Below are 17,657 nucleotides of genomic sequence, written 5' to 3' on the forward strand. Positions count from 1 at the left end.
TCAGGTGGCCAAAGTACTGGAGCTTCAGCATCAGACCCTCCAATGAATATTCAGGATTGATTTCCTTTAGGGTTGACTGGTTTGATCTTGCAGTTCAAGGGACTCTCAAGAGTCTTCTCCAGGACCACAATTTGAAAGCATCAATTCGTAGGTGCTCAGCCTTCTTTGGAGAAGGCGATGGCAACCCACTCCAGTACTCTCGCCTGGAAAAATCTCATGCACGGAGGAGCCTGGTAGGCTGCAGTCCATGGGGTTGCTAAGAGTCAGACATGACTGAGCGACTTCACTTTCACTTTTCCTTTCATGCATTGGAGAAGGAAATGGCAACCTACTCCAGTGTTCTTCCCTGGAGAATCCCAGAGATGGGGGAGCCTGGTGGGCTGCCGTCTATGGGGTCGCAAAGAGTCGGACACGACTGAAGCGACTTAGCAGCAGCAGCAGCAGCCTTCTTTATGGTCTAATTCACGTCCACACATGACTACTAGAAAAAACCATAGTTTTGATTATATGGACCTTCGTCAGCAAAGTGATGTCTCTGCTTTTTTATAGACTGTCTAAAGGTATAGACATATACCTCTATAGCTCTCCTAGGTTTGTCATAGCTCTCCTTCCAAGGAACAAGCATCTTTTAATTTCATGGTTGCAGTCACTATCTGCAGTGATTTTGGAGCCCAAGAAAATAAAATCTGTAACTGTTTCTACTTTTCCCCCTTCTATTTGCCATGAAGTGATGGGACAACATGCCATGATCTTAGTTTTCTGCTTGTTGAGTTTTAAGCCAGCTTTTTCACTCTCCTCTCTCACCTTCGTCAAGAGGCTCTTTAGTTTCTCTTCACTCTCTGCCATTACAGTGATATTTTCAGTGAAGTCTTATTCTTTAACCCCCTTATTCCAGTCCCACCAATTGCGTAGTCAAGCATTCCTGTTATTATGGTAGAGTGTAGTGGTTAAGAGCATGAAATTGCAAAGCAAATTTGGATTTAGCTCTGCCACAACTTGTATGGCCTTCAGCAAGTTATTTTACCTCCTTGTGCTGCAGTTTCTTCATCTGGAAAACAACAGACTCTTCCACTGGGTTTAAATGAGATAATATATGCAGGAAGTTTAGAATGATGCCTGGCACATGGTAAGCACTCCACAAGTGATGGCTACTATTATCACATGTGTTTTTCATACATGGTTACTGTCTGTCATCATATGGAGCCCTTTCATAGTGTATAGATTAGGTGGCCAAGAGCTGTGGAGGTCTAGCTGCAAGCTAAGTGCAGCAACAATAGCAAGCTTGGTCACAGAGTTTCAGGACTAGCCTTGTAATACACAGCAGCACAGTGGTTCACCATTTAAGGTCATGAAGTCTTGGGCTCCAAATCTGGTTCCAAAAAATGTTAACACGGTGACTGGGTAGTTATGCTATCTTTCAAAGCCTCAGATTTACATAGTTGCTGTGAAGATTAAATAAAGTAATATATGTAAGGTAAACTGTCAAGATATACTTTCCAAAAGTTAAAAATGTGACTCTCATACAAATATAAAGTGAGCATGTGTAGAAGATTCACTTCACATATGACTGAGAGAGAACAGACAAAATGGTTTAAAGAACATGGGAGAGAGCAAAGTATTTATAGTGGCTAAAAGAAAAAGGTTGAATAAGATGGCTAATTTAGATACAAAACTGGTTAATGTACACAGCAATAAAACTATAACATGTGGGGTTGTCTTCTTTATCAGAAAAATAACTCGCATCACTAGTAAACACATTTAATTTTCTTCACAATCAGCAGTTGTTTTCAATTAGGGGTAATTTCTCATTCTAGGGGATGTTTGGCAACGTCTGAAAGAAGCCTAGTGGGCTATATAGTCCATGGGGTCACAAAAAGTTGGACACGACCAAGCAAGCACGCATGCAAAGACATTTTTGGTTGTTATAGCTGGGTGTGTGTGTGTGTGTGTGTGTGTGTGTGTGTGTGTGTGTGTGTGTGTATGCATCCAGTGGGGAGCGAGCAGGGATGGTCTTAAACATCCTTCAATGCACAGGACAGTCCCCAACAAAAAAGAAATATCCGGCCCCCAGTGCCAAAGGTGCTGAGGTTGAGAAATACTGTCTATCAATTTCTACAAGTTAACATCTACTCTTCTGAAATTTATCAATAAAATGTCCTAATCAAGAGAAAATAGCAAGTCAAACAAAGATACACACTCCTGGAAACTAGCTAACCCTTGGTGGCTGGGTGGGTTGGCTAGAAAAATGCTGAGATAACTCTGAAAGGATATGCAGGAGCCCTTTGGCCTATTTCTTAGTTTTGGAAAATTTTATTGACAATAATTGACATCATACCTAAAACATGGTAGGTACTAAGTGAATGTTAGTTATTTCTATAAATTTATAGGCCACTAGATAGAAGTCCGAACACCCATTCAGTAAAATAAATGCCATACTTTTACATAAGCATTGTCACTGTTAAATATTTTTTTCCTGTTTAGATTGTTTCATCATGGTCACTTTGAAGTTTTAAGAAAGTCCTCCAATGCAACCTTTGGACTTACGATGATAGATCTATTAAAAAAGACAAGTTATATTTAAAAAATTTTTCTGAAAGCCTGATTCAAAAAACTGAGCCTCTCCTCCTGCATGAAAAACTTTACTGTCACATTGAGAATATCCAAGATATCCTTAGGGAATCCATTTAAAGTCTGTTACAGAAAGGATGGTAAGGTACAGATCATAAGATTGCAGGCTGTGGCCCTTTTTACTGGTCAAAGTGTGGGGGGTTTTGACATTTACAAATTGAAGTATAACTGACATACAATACTGTATTAGATTTAGGTGTATGACACAGTGATTCAATATTTATATACATTGCAAAAATGATAACCATAATAAACCTAGTTACTGTCACCATACGAATTTATTATAATATTACTGACTATATTCCCTACGCTTTACATTACAAAGGCAAAAAAAGGAAAAAAAGCAGCCCCACAGTTGCCCAAATTCATCTTGTATAAGTCAGTTGAATAGTATTAATATATCCACTGGTTGTATCTATCCACTGGGTCCAATAAGGAAAGAAAAACCAGACTAATATGAACAAGAAAAGTTTGATATAAAGAATTTTATAAATTCTTTACATAAAAATCAATATAATTAATTTAAAAATAATTATATTTATAGAAATTTAATAAAGAATAAATAGAAAATGTACCAAAATGGCTGTAAATAAGTATATAACATGTATTTAAATATATATTTATATAAAGCATATATTTAAAAGTATGTAAAATAAAAATGTGTAAGATAAATATATAATACATATAAACAAATAATAATTAAACAATTAATGATAATATTTTATAAATAAAACACCAGCAAGAGATAACATTTTATAAATAAAACACAAGGAAGGCTGCTAAGGAGTAAACAGAACTTTGAAGAAGATAGAGGTAAGGAACACCTACAACCACTAGGGCTGAGAAGGAACACCAAAGGAAGAGACTTTACCATATGCACTCCCACCCCCCCACAGCACCCCCCCCCCGCCCCCTCCCGCCCCCCATCCATCTCCATTACTAATGAGAGCCAGACCTCGCTGGAGAAGGTATTACCAAGGCTCAGAGTGTCAGGGAAGTAGCTGTGGTGCAATGTTGGCTAAATTTGCTGGCAATCCATTCAAAGGAATTTGGGGTAAATCCGCCTCTAGGATGCCATGGAAAAACTGTTCCTCAGATGTCTCAGCAGAGGCACTCATTGACGGAGGAGCCTGGTAGGCTGTAGTCCATGGCATCGCTAGGAGTTGGACACGACTGAGCGACTTCCCTTCCACTTTCCTGCATTGGAGAAGGAAATGGCAACCCACTCCAGTGTTCTTGCCTGGAGAATCCCAGAGACGGGGGAGCCTGGTGGGCTGTCGTCTACGGGGTCGCACAGAGTCGGACACGACTGACGTAACTTAGCAGTAGCAGTCACTGCTTAGAGGCTCAGTCGTGTCCGACTCTTTGCGCCCCCATGGGCTGTAGCCCACCAGGCTCCTCTGTCCATGGGGATTCACAGGCAAGAATACTGGAATGGGTTGCCATGCCCGCCTGCAGGGGATATTCCCAACCCAGGGATCGAACTAACATCGCCCGCGTTGCGGGCGGATTCTTAACCGTCTAAGCCACCAGGGAAGCCTAATTCAGCGGAAGCTAAAAGCAAAATCTTTCTCCTGCAACGGCTCTCCAGCGCCCCCTATTGACAAAGCTTAACATTGTTCCACTTGACAAGAGAAAATTATTTAGAGCGCCCAGATTCATTTTCACAGAAGCAGCAAAAAAGAGATAATTTGGAGCTAAGAGTGAGTAAAATCAGTAACTCACACAAGAGTTATTCTGTAATACTTTTAAGGGCTGACAGTAGTGATAATTTCAGGTTGATGGTGTCTAAATAACAGCCAGTGTGGGTCCTCCTGGGCCTGCCTGCTGCTATTTGTCAGCTATAGAGCAGTAACTCCACATGATCCCTGGGTCAGCAATATCAACATCATGTGGGAACTTGTTAGAAATGCAGATTCTAGTACACTACCCCTAACCAATGGAACCAGAAACTCTGGGGTTGGGGACCAGCAATCTGGGCTTTTCATAAGCCCTCCAAAGAATTCTGGTACACACTAAGGTTTAAGAACCATTGTTACAACAGTAAGTTCTACAAACTTGCTGTTCAGGCATGAAGAAGAGTCAATAAGGATTTATTTGTATGAGTTTAAATGTCAATCTTTATTTACTTATCTGGCTGTACTGCCCCTCATGTGAGGTCTTAGTTCCCCGATCAGGGATCAAACTCAGCACCCCTTGCAGTAGAAGCATGCAGTCTTAATCAATGGACCACCAAGGAAGCCCTAGTCTCATTTTTTAATTTTGAAGAAGACAATCTAACTTCTCTAGGATCTGGAAGCTACCAGGGAGCATGTGATTTTAACCTCTGCTTTCACATTGATGATGTGTTTCTGGACATGTGGGCATGAATGCATCAACTATGCTCACTTTGGTAAGAAATTCTGTTTTTGATGTGCTCTTATGTACAGGTCATGCTACTTTGATGAGGGCCCCAAAGTTGCTATTGCAATTTTCATCTGCTTCTATGGGTGCACAGATGTGGAGTGTAACACCTATTCTGCCTTTCCCATATCTGTGCTTTATCCTAGGTTTCCACCATGGCTTCAGTTGTTGAAGGAACAGCTGGAGCCACAAACCTAAGGTCAGCAACAGCAGACAGCACCATGGAGCTCACATAAGCTCTCCACTGCACCTTGCCCCTCAGATAACCTCATGAGTTGGCTTGCCTCCTTGACAAGGCTCCAACTGTCCATAACAGAAAGTTTCCCTTTCCCCTAACACAGCCTTTGCCTTTCCAAGCTCCTTAATTTGCACCTTTCAAAGGAAAGATGGAGAGATGATATACTCTAGCAAGAGATTTTTCTGCCATTTTTTGCTTTAAAATGGAAAATGTGTGTGTGTGTGTGTGTGCATGTTTGTATACTGTAGGAATTATGGCCTGGCCCTGGTCCTGCTAGTAACTAGCTGCATAGGGTTGGGCAGGTCACCAGCTCTGGTTCTAATTTCTACACTCAAATACAGAGCATCAGACCAGCTGAGACTACTCCAACATCTTAAGATTCTATGTACTACACAAGTGTATCCTTTTTTTTTTTTTAATTTTTTTTTTTTTAAATTTTATTTTTAAACTTTACATAACTGTATTAGATTTGCCAAATATCAAAATGAATCCGCCACAGGTTTACATGTGTTCCCCATCCTGAACCCTCCTCCCTCCTCCCTCCCCATTCCATCCCTCTGGGTCATCCCAGTGCACCAGCCCCAAGCATCCAGTATCGTGCATCGAACCTGGACTGGCAACTCATTTCATACATGATATTTTACATGTTTCAATGCCATTCTCCCAAATCTTCCCACCCTCTCCCTCTCCCACAGAGTCCATAAGACTGTTCTATACATCAGTGTCTCTTTTGCTGTCTCGTACACAGGGTTATTGTTACCATCTTTCTAAATTCCATATATATGCGTTCGTATACTGTATTGGTGTTTTTCTTTCTGGCTTACTTCACTCTGTATAATAGGCTCCAGTTTCATCCACCTCATTAGAACTGATTCAAATGTATTCTTTTTAATGGCTGAATAATACTCCATTGTGTATATGTACCACAGCTTTCTTATCCATTCATCTGCTGATGGACACAAGTGTATCCTTAAAAGATAACTTGTTGGGCTTCAATATCACCCTATGGTATAACAGTCTATGCACAAGGCCTTCTTCTAAACTCCTTCCTCTGGGCTTAACATTTAGCACAACAAAACCTTCCTACAGCAAATTCAACCTAAAAGGATTGAGGTTATTTATGCACAGAAAAGTGAAGTCTTCAGCAGATTTGCTCCTTTTAGCCTTTCTAAACAAATATAGGCTTGGCCAAAAAGTTTGTTCAGATTTTTTTCCATAAGATCTGATGGAAAAACCTGGGGGAGCTTTTTGGCCAATCCAATCCAATCCCTCATTAACTGCTTTGATGAGTAACTAAATGTGAAAGCACATAGTGGAAATGAAATACTAGTATTCTTCATTTCAAATTCCCAATTTGTTTCTCATTGAGAGAAGTAAACAAATACATTTCCTTCTTCCCAAAATGATTTGAATGTTTCCATTTTTAATGTCTGTTACTGTTGCACTGCCCACCCACCCCCCACCTCCCCCCCCCCACTCCCCACCTCCCCCCCCACCTCCCCCCCCCCACTCCCCACCTCCCCCCCCACCTCCCCCCCCCACTCCCCACCTCCCCCCCCACCTCCCCCCCCACCCCCCACCTCCCCCCCCCACCCCCCACCTCCCCCCCCACCCCCGGCACACACACCAAGATGAACAGTCTCTCTCTGATCTATTTTCACATGCTGAAATGGGGAAAGTCAAGTGTGATGCTTCTCAATCAACAGTGACAATATTCTCTGTGGGGAAGAGTATTTCAGAAATTTGAGGAAATAAAGTTTGAAAAGTCATATCTAGATTTTGATACTAAAAAAAAGAAAAATCTTGGGACTTCCCTGGTGGCCCAGTGGCTAAGACTCTGCACTCATAATATAGGGGGCCCAGGTTTTGAGCCCTGGTCTGGGAACTAGATCCCACATGTAACAACTAAAGACCCTGTGTGCTGCAATGACAATTTAAGATCCCACATGCTGGAACTAAGACCTGGCACAGTCAAATAAATAAATATTAAAAAAATTTTTTTAACTGTTTGGATAAAACAAATTACATTCATCTAAGCTCAAGAAAATTATAGTCAGAGAAGCAGAAAAAAAAATGTGGTAATACTTGCAAAATACTTGCAGTTGCTTATCTGTTTCCTCCTCCTTCTTTAGTAAAAGTGTTCCGCACCCCCTACCTTTCCTCAACTTGGCAACATCCCCGGGCAGTGATTCGTAACTGGTTAGAATCTGTCCTAACAACTTCTTCCCAGCTTCTTTTGCAGTGAGAGTGGCCATGGGAGCCATGGCTGCTGGGGTCACTGTTGGGTAATTTGGGGAGCCCTATGGCTGTCTGCCTCCTGTACCCAGTTCCTTCCTTGATAGTTGACACTGTGCTGGGAGCTTCTGTGGGGCCTTCCTGTGACCTCCTGGTGATAGCTCCACAGGCCAAGGATCAAAGACTGTGGCTTTTCTATGACACTTTCGAGTTGTTGAATTTCCGAAGAACAAGTCTTAAATATGTAATAGTTAGGACTTGAAAGTTGTTTAGAGTTTATCTGAAATTCAAATTTAACCGTGTGCCCTCTAATTTTGTTTTTTTTCCCCCCCTTAAATCTGTCAACTCTATGTAAAAACCCTAGACTACACGTCTTAAACTTTTGTTATATAAAAAGGATTACCTCCGTAAGTTACTATTAGTCAAGTTAACATACTGCTTGCATGTGAACTCATTCCTGATATAGTAGTAATTTATAAAGAGTACCCAGCATTTATTATGTTCACTATGTGCTAGACACTGTGCTAGTTAACAGGGAGTATTTGTAATTGAGCCTCAGAGGTAGGTCCTGCCTTCAGGGAGCTTGCAGTTTAGCTGGAGAGACAGCCACTGAAAGATGATTCTGTAAGTCGCAGAGTAATTACAACTGTGACCAGCGCTTTGAAGGAAAAGTAGAGGAACCTTGAGAGCACCTATGAGGGCGGGGTAAGGAGAAGGGAAATCCTTGAGAAGTGGCATCACAAGAGTGAACTGAAGGCGGAGTAGGAGTTAGTGGGCTAGTTGGAGGGAGGGTTGCAGAAGTTTGCTCTAAGCCTCAGGAGCAGCACGTGAGGCTGCTGTGACATGGGAAGAGTCCTGGTGAGTTTGAGGAGTGGAGGTTCCAGTGGCTGAGCAGCGGAGAGTTGAGTGATGGGAAATGCAGGCAGAGAGGCACTTAGAAGGTGGATCATGGATGCCTTGGGGGCCATGTTAAGGATTTCAAAACTTACCTTACTCTCCACTATACCCACAGTAAGTACTGTTGGTATCCTCACCTTACAAAGAGAAACAAAGACTTTAAAGGGTTTGATCAAAAACATAAAAAGTTATTAAGTGAATGAACTATAATTTTAGCCCAGATTTTTTTTTTTATAGTGTATGTGAGCAAAAAACCCCTAATCATTACTGAGTGCAAGCTAGTTACAAACTTCTAAGTAATGAGAGCTGATTAGATGAGTTTGTAGAGATTATTTAACGTTAATTTAAGAATATATTTTATATTTATGTAAAAACTGTGAATGTGAGAAATCTATTATTAATAAATAAGAAGTTGATCAGTAATTTAAATTCCAGTATTGAATGGGGCATCAAGAAATTATACAATTATACAGATTACCTGTTTGTGCTTTCCAATGAAAGGTCCCCTGTACTGCATACCACTTAAGTCACTGTGGCTTACTTATGCAATTTTAGACCATCGGTTTGACAAAAACAAAATAAAACATGCACACAAAAATCCTTATGTGTAATAAAATCTCAATATCAGTGACACAAATGATTCAGCAGTTTTAGATACATATGAGAAACAATTACAGCAGTAACAAGGACAAAACATACAAAAATATACCATTGCAAATTGTTGATTTATTCAATATGATTGCTACTCCTGGTAATCCCATTATTTGCAGGAGGTGGGCATCGGTATGGGATGGTAACAAATATTTTTAAAAAATTAAAAATAGAAAAATATAAAGAGTAAACTGTATGTGAGGTAAATGTTATATGATAATTGATATGATGCATGCAACAAATACAGACACATATGCATACATATATAGACTCATCCACACACACACACACACATCATTAGATTACATATATACTGGATTGTGATCTACATCTTCTTTTTTCCTTTGGGTCCCATTCATAGAAGTTTGAAAATCATTAGTGTAGTGAAATGACTCAGTCTTCGGCGCTATGCTGTATCTGTGCACTTCTTGGTGTGAGAACAGCATTAGGGTAAATTTCTGTCCATTATCATGGATAGCCACTTACTGTTCCATGTGTTAAAGAAATCATGTGTGACAGAACAAACAAACAAAACAACAGACTGTCATTGTACCAAAGTGCAAAATGTATCTTGGTTATGGTACTTGAATAGATTCCTTTGAATTTTCCAGTTCACTCCAGGAAGGTTTCAGTCCATTCCAACTTTATACTGTCACTTGCACACCTTGGAAATAATTACAAAAAGAAAAGAAATTAATGAAGAATTCCAATTGTCATTTTATTAAATCTTCACACTAACATTAAGGTGTGTTAAGATTACACAGATTCTGGGACCAGAAATGCTGGTTTTCTGTAAAGAACTAAATTGAGTCCAAATCTCATTCTTTTAATCCTTGTGCTAAATTTAAGCCTATTTTCAGATATCCAGTATTATTTGCAATTGGTATAACGATCCTTGACTTCAAGTAATAATTTGAGAACTAGAAGAATATCACAAAAGGTGGCTGATACAGTAATATTCTTGTTTTAGAATGATATCCTTGGTTTGAGGAAAGAAGTATTCTTACCTTTTTTAAAAGTAAGGACGTCGAGCTGAATATTTAGTGACCTTGGCTTAGAAAGTCAATGATCAGCCTGCCGCATTCTTATCACACATCTCATACTAGAAAAGCATACATTTTTTTGTAATCTTTGAAGCATGCAAAATATAAAAATGATTATACTCTTTGACTCAGCAAGTGCTACTTCTGAAAATTTTAAATATCATTCAAGAAGAAGAAAACCAGCAACACACACAGATATTTTACAGTACATTATTTGCCAATGTAAAAATCTTTTTAACAATACTTAATATCTAACAGTAGGAAATGGTTCAATAATTTTATGGCAATTATAGTGTTACTTTATAATTGGAAATTATATTTTAAATTCAACATAGAAAAATATCCCCCCAAATTCATTTTATTAAATTTTTATTTTGCAATTTTTATCCCTCTGATTTGACATTTTTCTTCTGCAGGAAGATGTCAATGTCAGGTCTTATAATTTACTTTTAATGAGCAAAACAGAACTCAACCTTGAATCCTTTAACTGGAAGAGCTATTTAGTTTTATTGTTTCATTATATAATGGACTCTACAAAGCTTATTCAACATTAAATATTAATTTAAAAATAAAAGTAAACATGGCAATTAACCATGTAAGCCATGTAAGAGAGATTTAAATTCAATCTTTGCTTCTGTTTCATTATTATTGCTGTATCACAATTATGATTCTATATGTTTAGAATAGAAAATTAGTTTCTGAGATACTATAAGAAGCCTGAGGTATATTCAACTGAAACATTTGAAGGCGCCCAGAATAGCCTGGTTTAACCTCACTGAGGGTTAAACCAGGCTATGCTAAGGATCCCTCCAGGCTAGCTTTGCCAGGGCACTGTGATTGGAAGAACTGGAAAAGGTGATGGGTTACTATAAATAATGCAGTAACTTATTTATACAACAGAAAAAAAAAAGAAAAAAAGAAAAAACGAACATAAATCTTGGAGGTAGGAAGAGCTGATATTCCTTGGATTTTATGTCTCTTATAACATTTCTATTATTTTTTTTTCTTTTAAGCTTTATCCAATATCTCAAACGCAGGCAAGATAGTCTTACGAAGGAATACTTCCTTACAAAGCTCTAGGATGTAGGTAAGGAAAGAGGAGGGTGTTATAGACATGGAAATGTACTTTCCTGTGGGTTTTCAGCCCCCATCAAAACATGCCAGCTTTTCTTGGGTCTTGGACCAGATGGCAAAAGCTGGCATTCTGTATGCAATCTGCCTGAGCTACATGATCAAGGCTTGTTCATTTTTATCAGCAGATACAGCGTAAGGCCAAACGTCAGCATGTGACTTGGTCATTAAAGGAAAACTGGACCCAAGCCTAACCATTATTGAGAGAATGGAAAGGTATAGGTGTTCAACCACTGTAAGTATCAACACCCTGTAAGTACCCTATCAAGGTCAGCAAGGGAGCGAACAGCTCTCAGAGAAGTGGCTCTGGCTCAGGTGCTATCATTTACAAAGGCTGAGCCCCTCCCTTCACTCTACATTCTCTGTATCCACTGATGCTCGGCCTGAGCTTCGTGATGAGGGGCATGCCTTTCATCAGAGTAACAGATGGCAGGGGTGAGCAGGCAAAACTGGCAAGGATTTTAAGTTCCACTTACAGGAAGAAATTTTAGTATGGTCCTGACATTTCTTTAAATAGGTTCATGCCTACATGAAGGGCTGATTCTGAAACTAGGAGTGTGTTAGGATCAATGAGCTGCCTGGCTGGGCACAAACTTCTAGTCAGTTAGGAATTTACTGAGGACACAGGAAATCTAATTCTTTCTGAGAGATGACGACATTTGCACCAGAGGAGTTGCTTCTCACCAAAAGAGCATGTAATATTCTTCACTGCCAAAGTGACTCATACTGTCTTCTCCTGAGCCAGCTGATGACTGCATTTTGTATGTTAGCCATGAAAAGTGTTAGCTCAAACAGTGCCAGTGAAAGATCTACATCTATAGTTTTGTTTTCCCAGCACACTTTGTCATCCTTCTTCTGGTTTCTACCTCCTACTCTGCCTTCCCTTTGGGGGATTTCTCCCCTTAAATCAGGAGCCTTTCCTAAGGTACTCAATTACAAGATGAGTACCTGATCCACTTCTAGCCAACCAAAGTAAGCCATCTCCCAGGCACAGTGATTGGTTTAGCAAAAGTCATGTGACCCAAATAGGACCAATCAAAATGTTTCCTAGGACTTTTCAGCTGGGATAATATGGAAAATTGATTTAAAAATGTTTAAAATAAAGAATTTTAAATATATGCAAAACTAGTGAGAATAACATATAGACCCTTCTGTATCCAATATTCAGCTTTATCAACTCATAGACAATATTGAAAAAGGATAAAACTGTCTTTTTACTGGGGCTATTGGATTTAGGAGGATAGTGTTGCCAAAATACTTCATGTCTGTTAGTGGAGAGAGACTGACCTCAAAATACACCCAAACAGAAAATGAGAAATTGAGGCAGAACCATGAGGACCCCATCGGCGCTCTTTAACTCAGTTGAGCCTGAAGCCACTGCCACTCCTGTATTTTTTTTTCTGCTTAAGCCAGATTTAGGAGGATTTCTGTCACTTGTAAAATGTATTGTCTGATATGAAAACCTTAAAGAAATACTCAATAAGTTATTTTTAAAATCTTGTGTTTATTTTGGGAAATAAGTATTTATGAAAAATCTTAGAGGAATAAAGGAGAAAGAGAACTCTATACCTATTAAAACAAGATTATCAGCATTTAATTTCACTCAATTATAAGAATAATTTCAGTCCTATTGAAATAACAGCCATCTATTAAAAAATTTGAACTAAATAACAGAAATATCATTAAGAGAGATAACAAAGGGTGAATATTTTCACCCTCAAAAGAACTCAGAAAAGTAATCAAGTCCCTAGACCCATTAAGAGTCTCTGATTCTGAACTGTCTTCAAAGCAATGAGTGAATGGATACGATCACTCTTACATTAGCATGCTGGTATACCATTCTTGGGGCTTCCCTGGTGGCTCAGTGGTGAAGAACCCGCCTGCCCATGCAGGAGACCTAGGTTCAATCCCTGGGTCAGGAAGATCCCCAGGAGATGGAAATGGCAACCCACTCCAATATTCTTGCTTGGGAAATCCCATGGACAGAGGAGTCTGGTGGGCTGCAGTCCATGGGGTCACAAAAGAGTCAGACATGATTTGGTGACTAAAATAACAACAACAACATTCATGGGTATGTAATGAAATCTTTTTCCTGGTTGGTCCTTCACAATCCACTTTGATTGGACAATACTAACCCTTTTGTTTTGCTAGTTCTTGTATTAGATCTTCATATACTTGTGAAAAGAGGTCTTCCTCAGATTTTGTTCCATCTAGATAAACTGAGAAGGGGAAAAAAGAGTAGTTCAAATGCTAACAGGCTTATTAATATGGGATGCTTACTCTGGCATTTGGCATCTCTTGAGGACACCATAAGTTTAAAGAACCCAGGAACTTAATTTTAAAAGAAATTAATAGCCATTAAAAAGAAAAATATAAAGCCGGGTACAATAGGTAAGAGATTTGGGTTATTACAGAGAAATTCAAACTAGCTGATGTGAAAATGATAAAAACAAAAAAGACACAGAGTTAAGTGGCATTGTGCATACATCACTTTAGGAGCACCAAATAGGTGCTTTCTCAAAATCAATCATTTAAGGGAATAGTTCTCAAACTTCTTTATCAGGATAACCTGTGAAGCTTCTTAAACCATGCTGTGTGTGTGTGTGTGTGTGTGTGTGTGTGTGATTTCTGTCACGTATGTGCTGAACCTGCATTCTCCAGGCCATGAGATTTAAATTGCCATAGCCAGTTTGGTATAAGAAGTAGGTTATAAGAAAATTCTGTAGGTTAAAGGAAGGAAAGAGCCTTCTAGTCACAATACTGCAGAGGTAGGGGAGGTAGGAGAGAACTGTGCCTATTAAGAAAAAGATGCTCAGTTTGGAAAGGCTAGAAGGTGGGGAGGCACGAACAGTATAGAAATAGATTTAAGAGGAAGGCTCTGCCTTAGCCTTTGGAGACCTTGAGAGCTTTCCTGGATGTTTAGATTTTATCCCAAAGGGCTGGAGACTCTTTGGAACCATTTAAGCAAGGTAGGAGCATGAGATGGCAGAGGTGGGGGGATAGGCAGTAGTAAGAAGAAGACATCCCTGCAACCAATGGTCTAGGTTGGAAATAATGTGACCAAAAATGTCATGAGAGGCCCTGGGGATGTGGAAGAGGGGGTTTGACTGGACTGAAGAAGGGATCATAAGAGCCTCCAGACCACGGGGAGATCCCATGTGCTTTCCGTATTTACCAAACAGGCCATGAAGTCTCTCACAGTAGGGACAACTCCCTTTATTCTGAAAAGATGTGCCCGCTCTGGTTGCTCTGCCTCATCCAAAAGCCTTCTGTCTCCAGCCTCCTGCATCTTCTCCATGTTGTACTCTGTATCCCAAGGATCTGTTCTCAGTCCAGCCCCATAGATCCAGGTATTTATATCTAAATCACTGCTTTAAGTCCCTCAGGCATCTCAACTTCATTACTGGCATGCAAAGCAGACTTGCATTCCTCCTTGCAAATCTGTGAGTCCTTCACTTTTTTCTGTTCTCTGAAATAACACCTGACAATTCCTGAGCTGTTGTCCTTGACACCTCAACTACCTGCACCCTCCATATCTATTCTATCATTCAGTTCCTCTGAATACATATGTCCCATTTCGCACCCTACACATCTACCCTTCACAAAGCCACATGGATCTGACTGAAACAAAAACTTTCTATCTCCCATATCCTTGTAATAAACCTCTCTGTAGAGGCCTTCCCGCTTTCCTTAGGACAATGACCTTTGGCCTTTTAAGGTCTGTACCCTTCCTGTACCACCACCATCACCCGTTGCTTTGTCTTTCTCTACCACAACCTTCTTGCCAGTGCCCGCTGGCCTTTCCATGCACCATACCCACTGTCTGGGGTGACCTTCTATCCCACCCCCACCTTTGTCCAGTTAAATCTATCATAAAGTGGTCTGAATGTGGCTTCCTCAAGGAAGCCTTCCCCGGTTGCTGAGACCGGGACAGTCCCCCTGAAGCTCAGTGTCACAGTACTCAGCACAGTTAGAAAGGACAACTTGTGCAGCAAGTGTGTTTAACATCTGTTTCCCTGATAGAATGTTGGTTCATAAGACTGGAGACCAAATCTGTCTTACTTCCCTTGATAACACCAGGGCAGTGCCTTGTTCAGGGAATGCATTCAATCAGTATTTGTTGAATGAATGACCATTTAGAAGTTGCTACACTTTGACAAGAGTCATAGAGAGAGAAACAGAAGCCAGGAGAGCCAATGTGGAAAAGGAGGGTTCTGGCTTAAAATGTCCTTTTACAATCTAATACATGAGAAATATGCTTTCTAAAATCTTGTGTACTCTTGTGTACTTTGAGGCAATGACAGTGAAAAGTCTTCCTTGAAGGGAAAAAGACACTCACCAATTTCCCATGAGACATTCTCCATTTCTTTTTTGTGCTTTAGGTACATGGGCCACACGTGGCCATCAAAGTACCCTGGGGCGTCTGGAGGCTTGTAGACCCTTGTACTGTCAAAATATGTAGGAAACTTCATGTTGACAGAAACACAAAACTGATAAAGTAAAATAATGGTCAGGACAATGGGGAAATTACTCAGAAATTGAGAAGGAATAAGACCATGCTTTTTAGACTCAATGCCAGTTACAAAGACAGCACACGATAGACTTAGTGCTCTGATCTAAAAATGAACTTTGTAACTCGCTGACTACCATTCCTAATTATCTTTCCCCCCTCAAGTGATTTATAAAAGAATTAACAATATTAATAATGATAGCAATACTGTTATGTTGTAGTAAGCTTTAAACTAACCAGTGTCCTCAATGGCTATAGCAGAATAAAGGCCAATTAATTTAAAATCATAATCAAAATGAAATTGCTCCATATGAAGATTTAGGAAGGATAAGCCAAACAGCTTGTATTAATACAAGAGCCTTTTCTTAGAAAAGTAATTTGCATTACTCCATGTGGGTGGCCACTTATGGAAAAAGGTCTTGTTCTTTGTGAAGAGTTGAGGCTTCCCTTGCTTGAAAAATAACATACACACATTGTTCAATAATGCTGTTTCTTTGCTTTTCTGAAAGTTTGTCTTTTGGGTTACAATCCACACAGGCATTTTCAAAACTTACCTCCTCCTCCGTTTACATTCTTCATACGGAATTGTCAGAAAATAGCGTCTATTCCATATAGTGTCAAGGGGCCTAAAAGAACAGCATATTTAGTGCATATTTAGTTTTTTCCCCATTCATTCAGAGTCATTAATAGAGTGAGGAATGCTTACTTATAATGGAAGAGAAGGAAACCTTCAATAATTAAGATGGGAATTTCCTTAATGTTTTCCTCATGTGTTGATGCCAGAGACTGTGTTGGGTTTTCCATCCAGCAGGAGATGGCGGACATCATTTCCTCCATGTTAAGCGCTTCGAGCACTTCAAACAAACAGACACAAATATGAAATAAATACAACAAAAGTTTTACGCTGTGGCTTTTTATGATGAGGATATCCAGTGACCTATAAACATATGAAATAACACTATTCTATTTTTCCTTCAAAACACCTAATTAACAAACATTTTAGATAAAAAATATAAACTCTGACATTGATAAGGTGGTATGCTTGATATATTTTCATTTTGGAAAAATTTAAACACATACAAAAGTAGAGCGTAGAGTACAATGAACTCCCATGTCCCCCACTTACCAACTTAGACAATTATGAACTCATTGCTTTATTTATAACTTCTATTTCCCCTTGACTATATAAATGTGTAACATTTTTGGATGACAAAATATTTATAAAATAGTTAGAAAGACAGTGACACGCTGGGGAAATTACTTGCAATATACTTGGCAAAGAATGGGTATCCTTAATATATAAAGAGCTCTTACAGATAAATAAAAGGAGGTAAATCATTAACATAATTTACAAAGGACACAAATATATAATACTCAAAACTTAAAAATGTGCATACTTTCAGAGCTTACAGTTGTTAATTCTAGAAAAGTATCCTATAACAGAGATTCTCAAAGTGTGGTACTTCCAGCAGCAGCAGCAGCTGAGAACTTATCAGAAATGCAAATTCTCACTCCTACTTCAGAACAACTGAATTGAGCCATCTGTGTGTAGAGATATTTTAGTGGAAGGTTTTAAAATTATGAATTAATCCCTTTAATTGATATAGAGATACTAAGTTTTTCTCTTTGTTTTGGTATTTGTTTTGATTAAGTTGCATTTGGTAAGATGGTTAATTTCATTTAAGTTTTCAATTTGCATAAAATTGTTCATAATATCATCTTTTTGATATTTGTGGAATTTGTAATGATATTGACTTTGTTTTTCTCTATTTTTTTCTTGATTAGTTTTGATTTAACTTTGAGGGTCACTCAGATTCATCAATCTGTAGGTTTACATCTTAGGCCAAATTTGAGATGTCTTAGACCATTACTAATTTGAATACTTTTCAGCACCACACTGTTTCTCCTCTCCTTCTGAGGC

At 39.2% G+C, this 17,657-nt stretch overlaps 1 protein-coding gene across 3 annotated transcripts in view; it reads right to left on the minus strand.

Moving 5' to 3' along the window:
• Nucleotides 1-9,107: 9,107 nt before the first annotated feature.
• NMRK1 (nicotinamide riboside kinase 1) overlaps nt 9,108-17,657 on the minus strand; it is a 28,415-nt gene continuing 19,865 nt past the window's right edge. For 2 of the 3 annotated variants that reach the window (XM_055578324.1, XM_055578325.1), the window contains exons 5-9: nt 16,443-16,590; nt 16,291-16,362; nt 15,566-15,672; nt 13,362-13,445; nt 9,108-9,716 (exon numbers count right to left, since the gene is read on the minus strand). In XM_055578324.1, the coding sequence (XP_055434299.1) occupies nt 9,697-9,716; nt 13,362-13,445; nt 15,566-15,672; nt 16,291-16,362; nt 16,443-16,590 (431 nt within the window). In that variant the 3' untranslated portion in view covers nt 9,108-9,696. The remainder of the gene's footprint in view (nt 9,717-13,361; nt 13,446-15,565; nt 15,673-16,290; nt 16,363-16,442; nt 16,591-17,657) is intronic. The other variant, XM_055578326.1, reaches the window with a different exon arrangement.

Source organism: Bubalus kerabau, chromosome 4 (genome assembly GCF_029407905.1).
Source record: "Bubalus kerabau isolate K-KA32 ecotype Philippines breed swamp buffalo chromosome 4, PCC_UOA_SB_1v2, whole genome shotgun sequence".
Taxonomy (NCBI): Eukaryota; Metazoa; Chordata; class Mammalia; order Artiodactyla; family Bovidae; genus Bubalus; species Bubalus kerabau.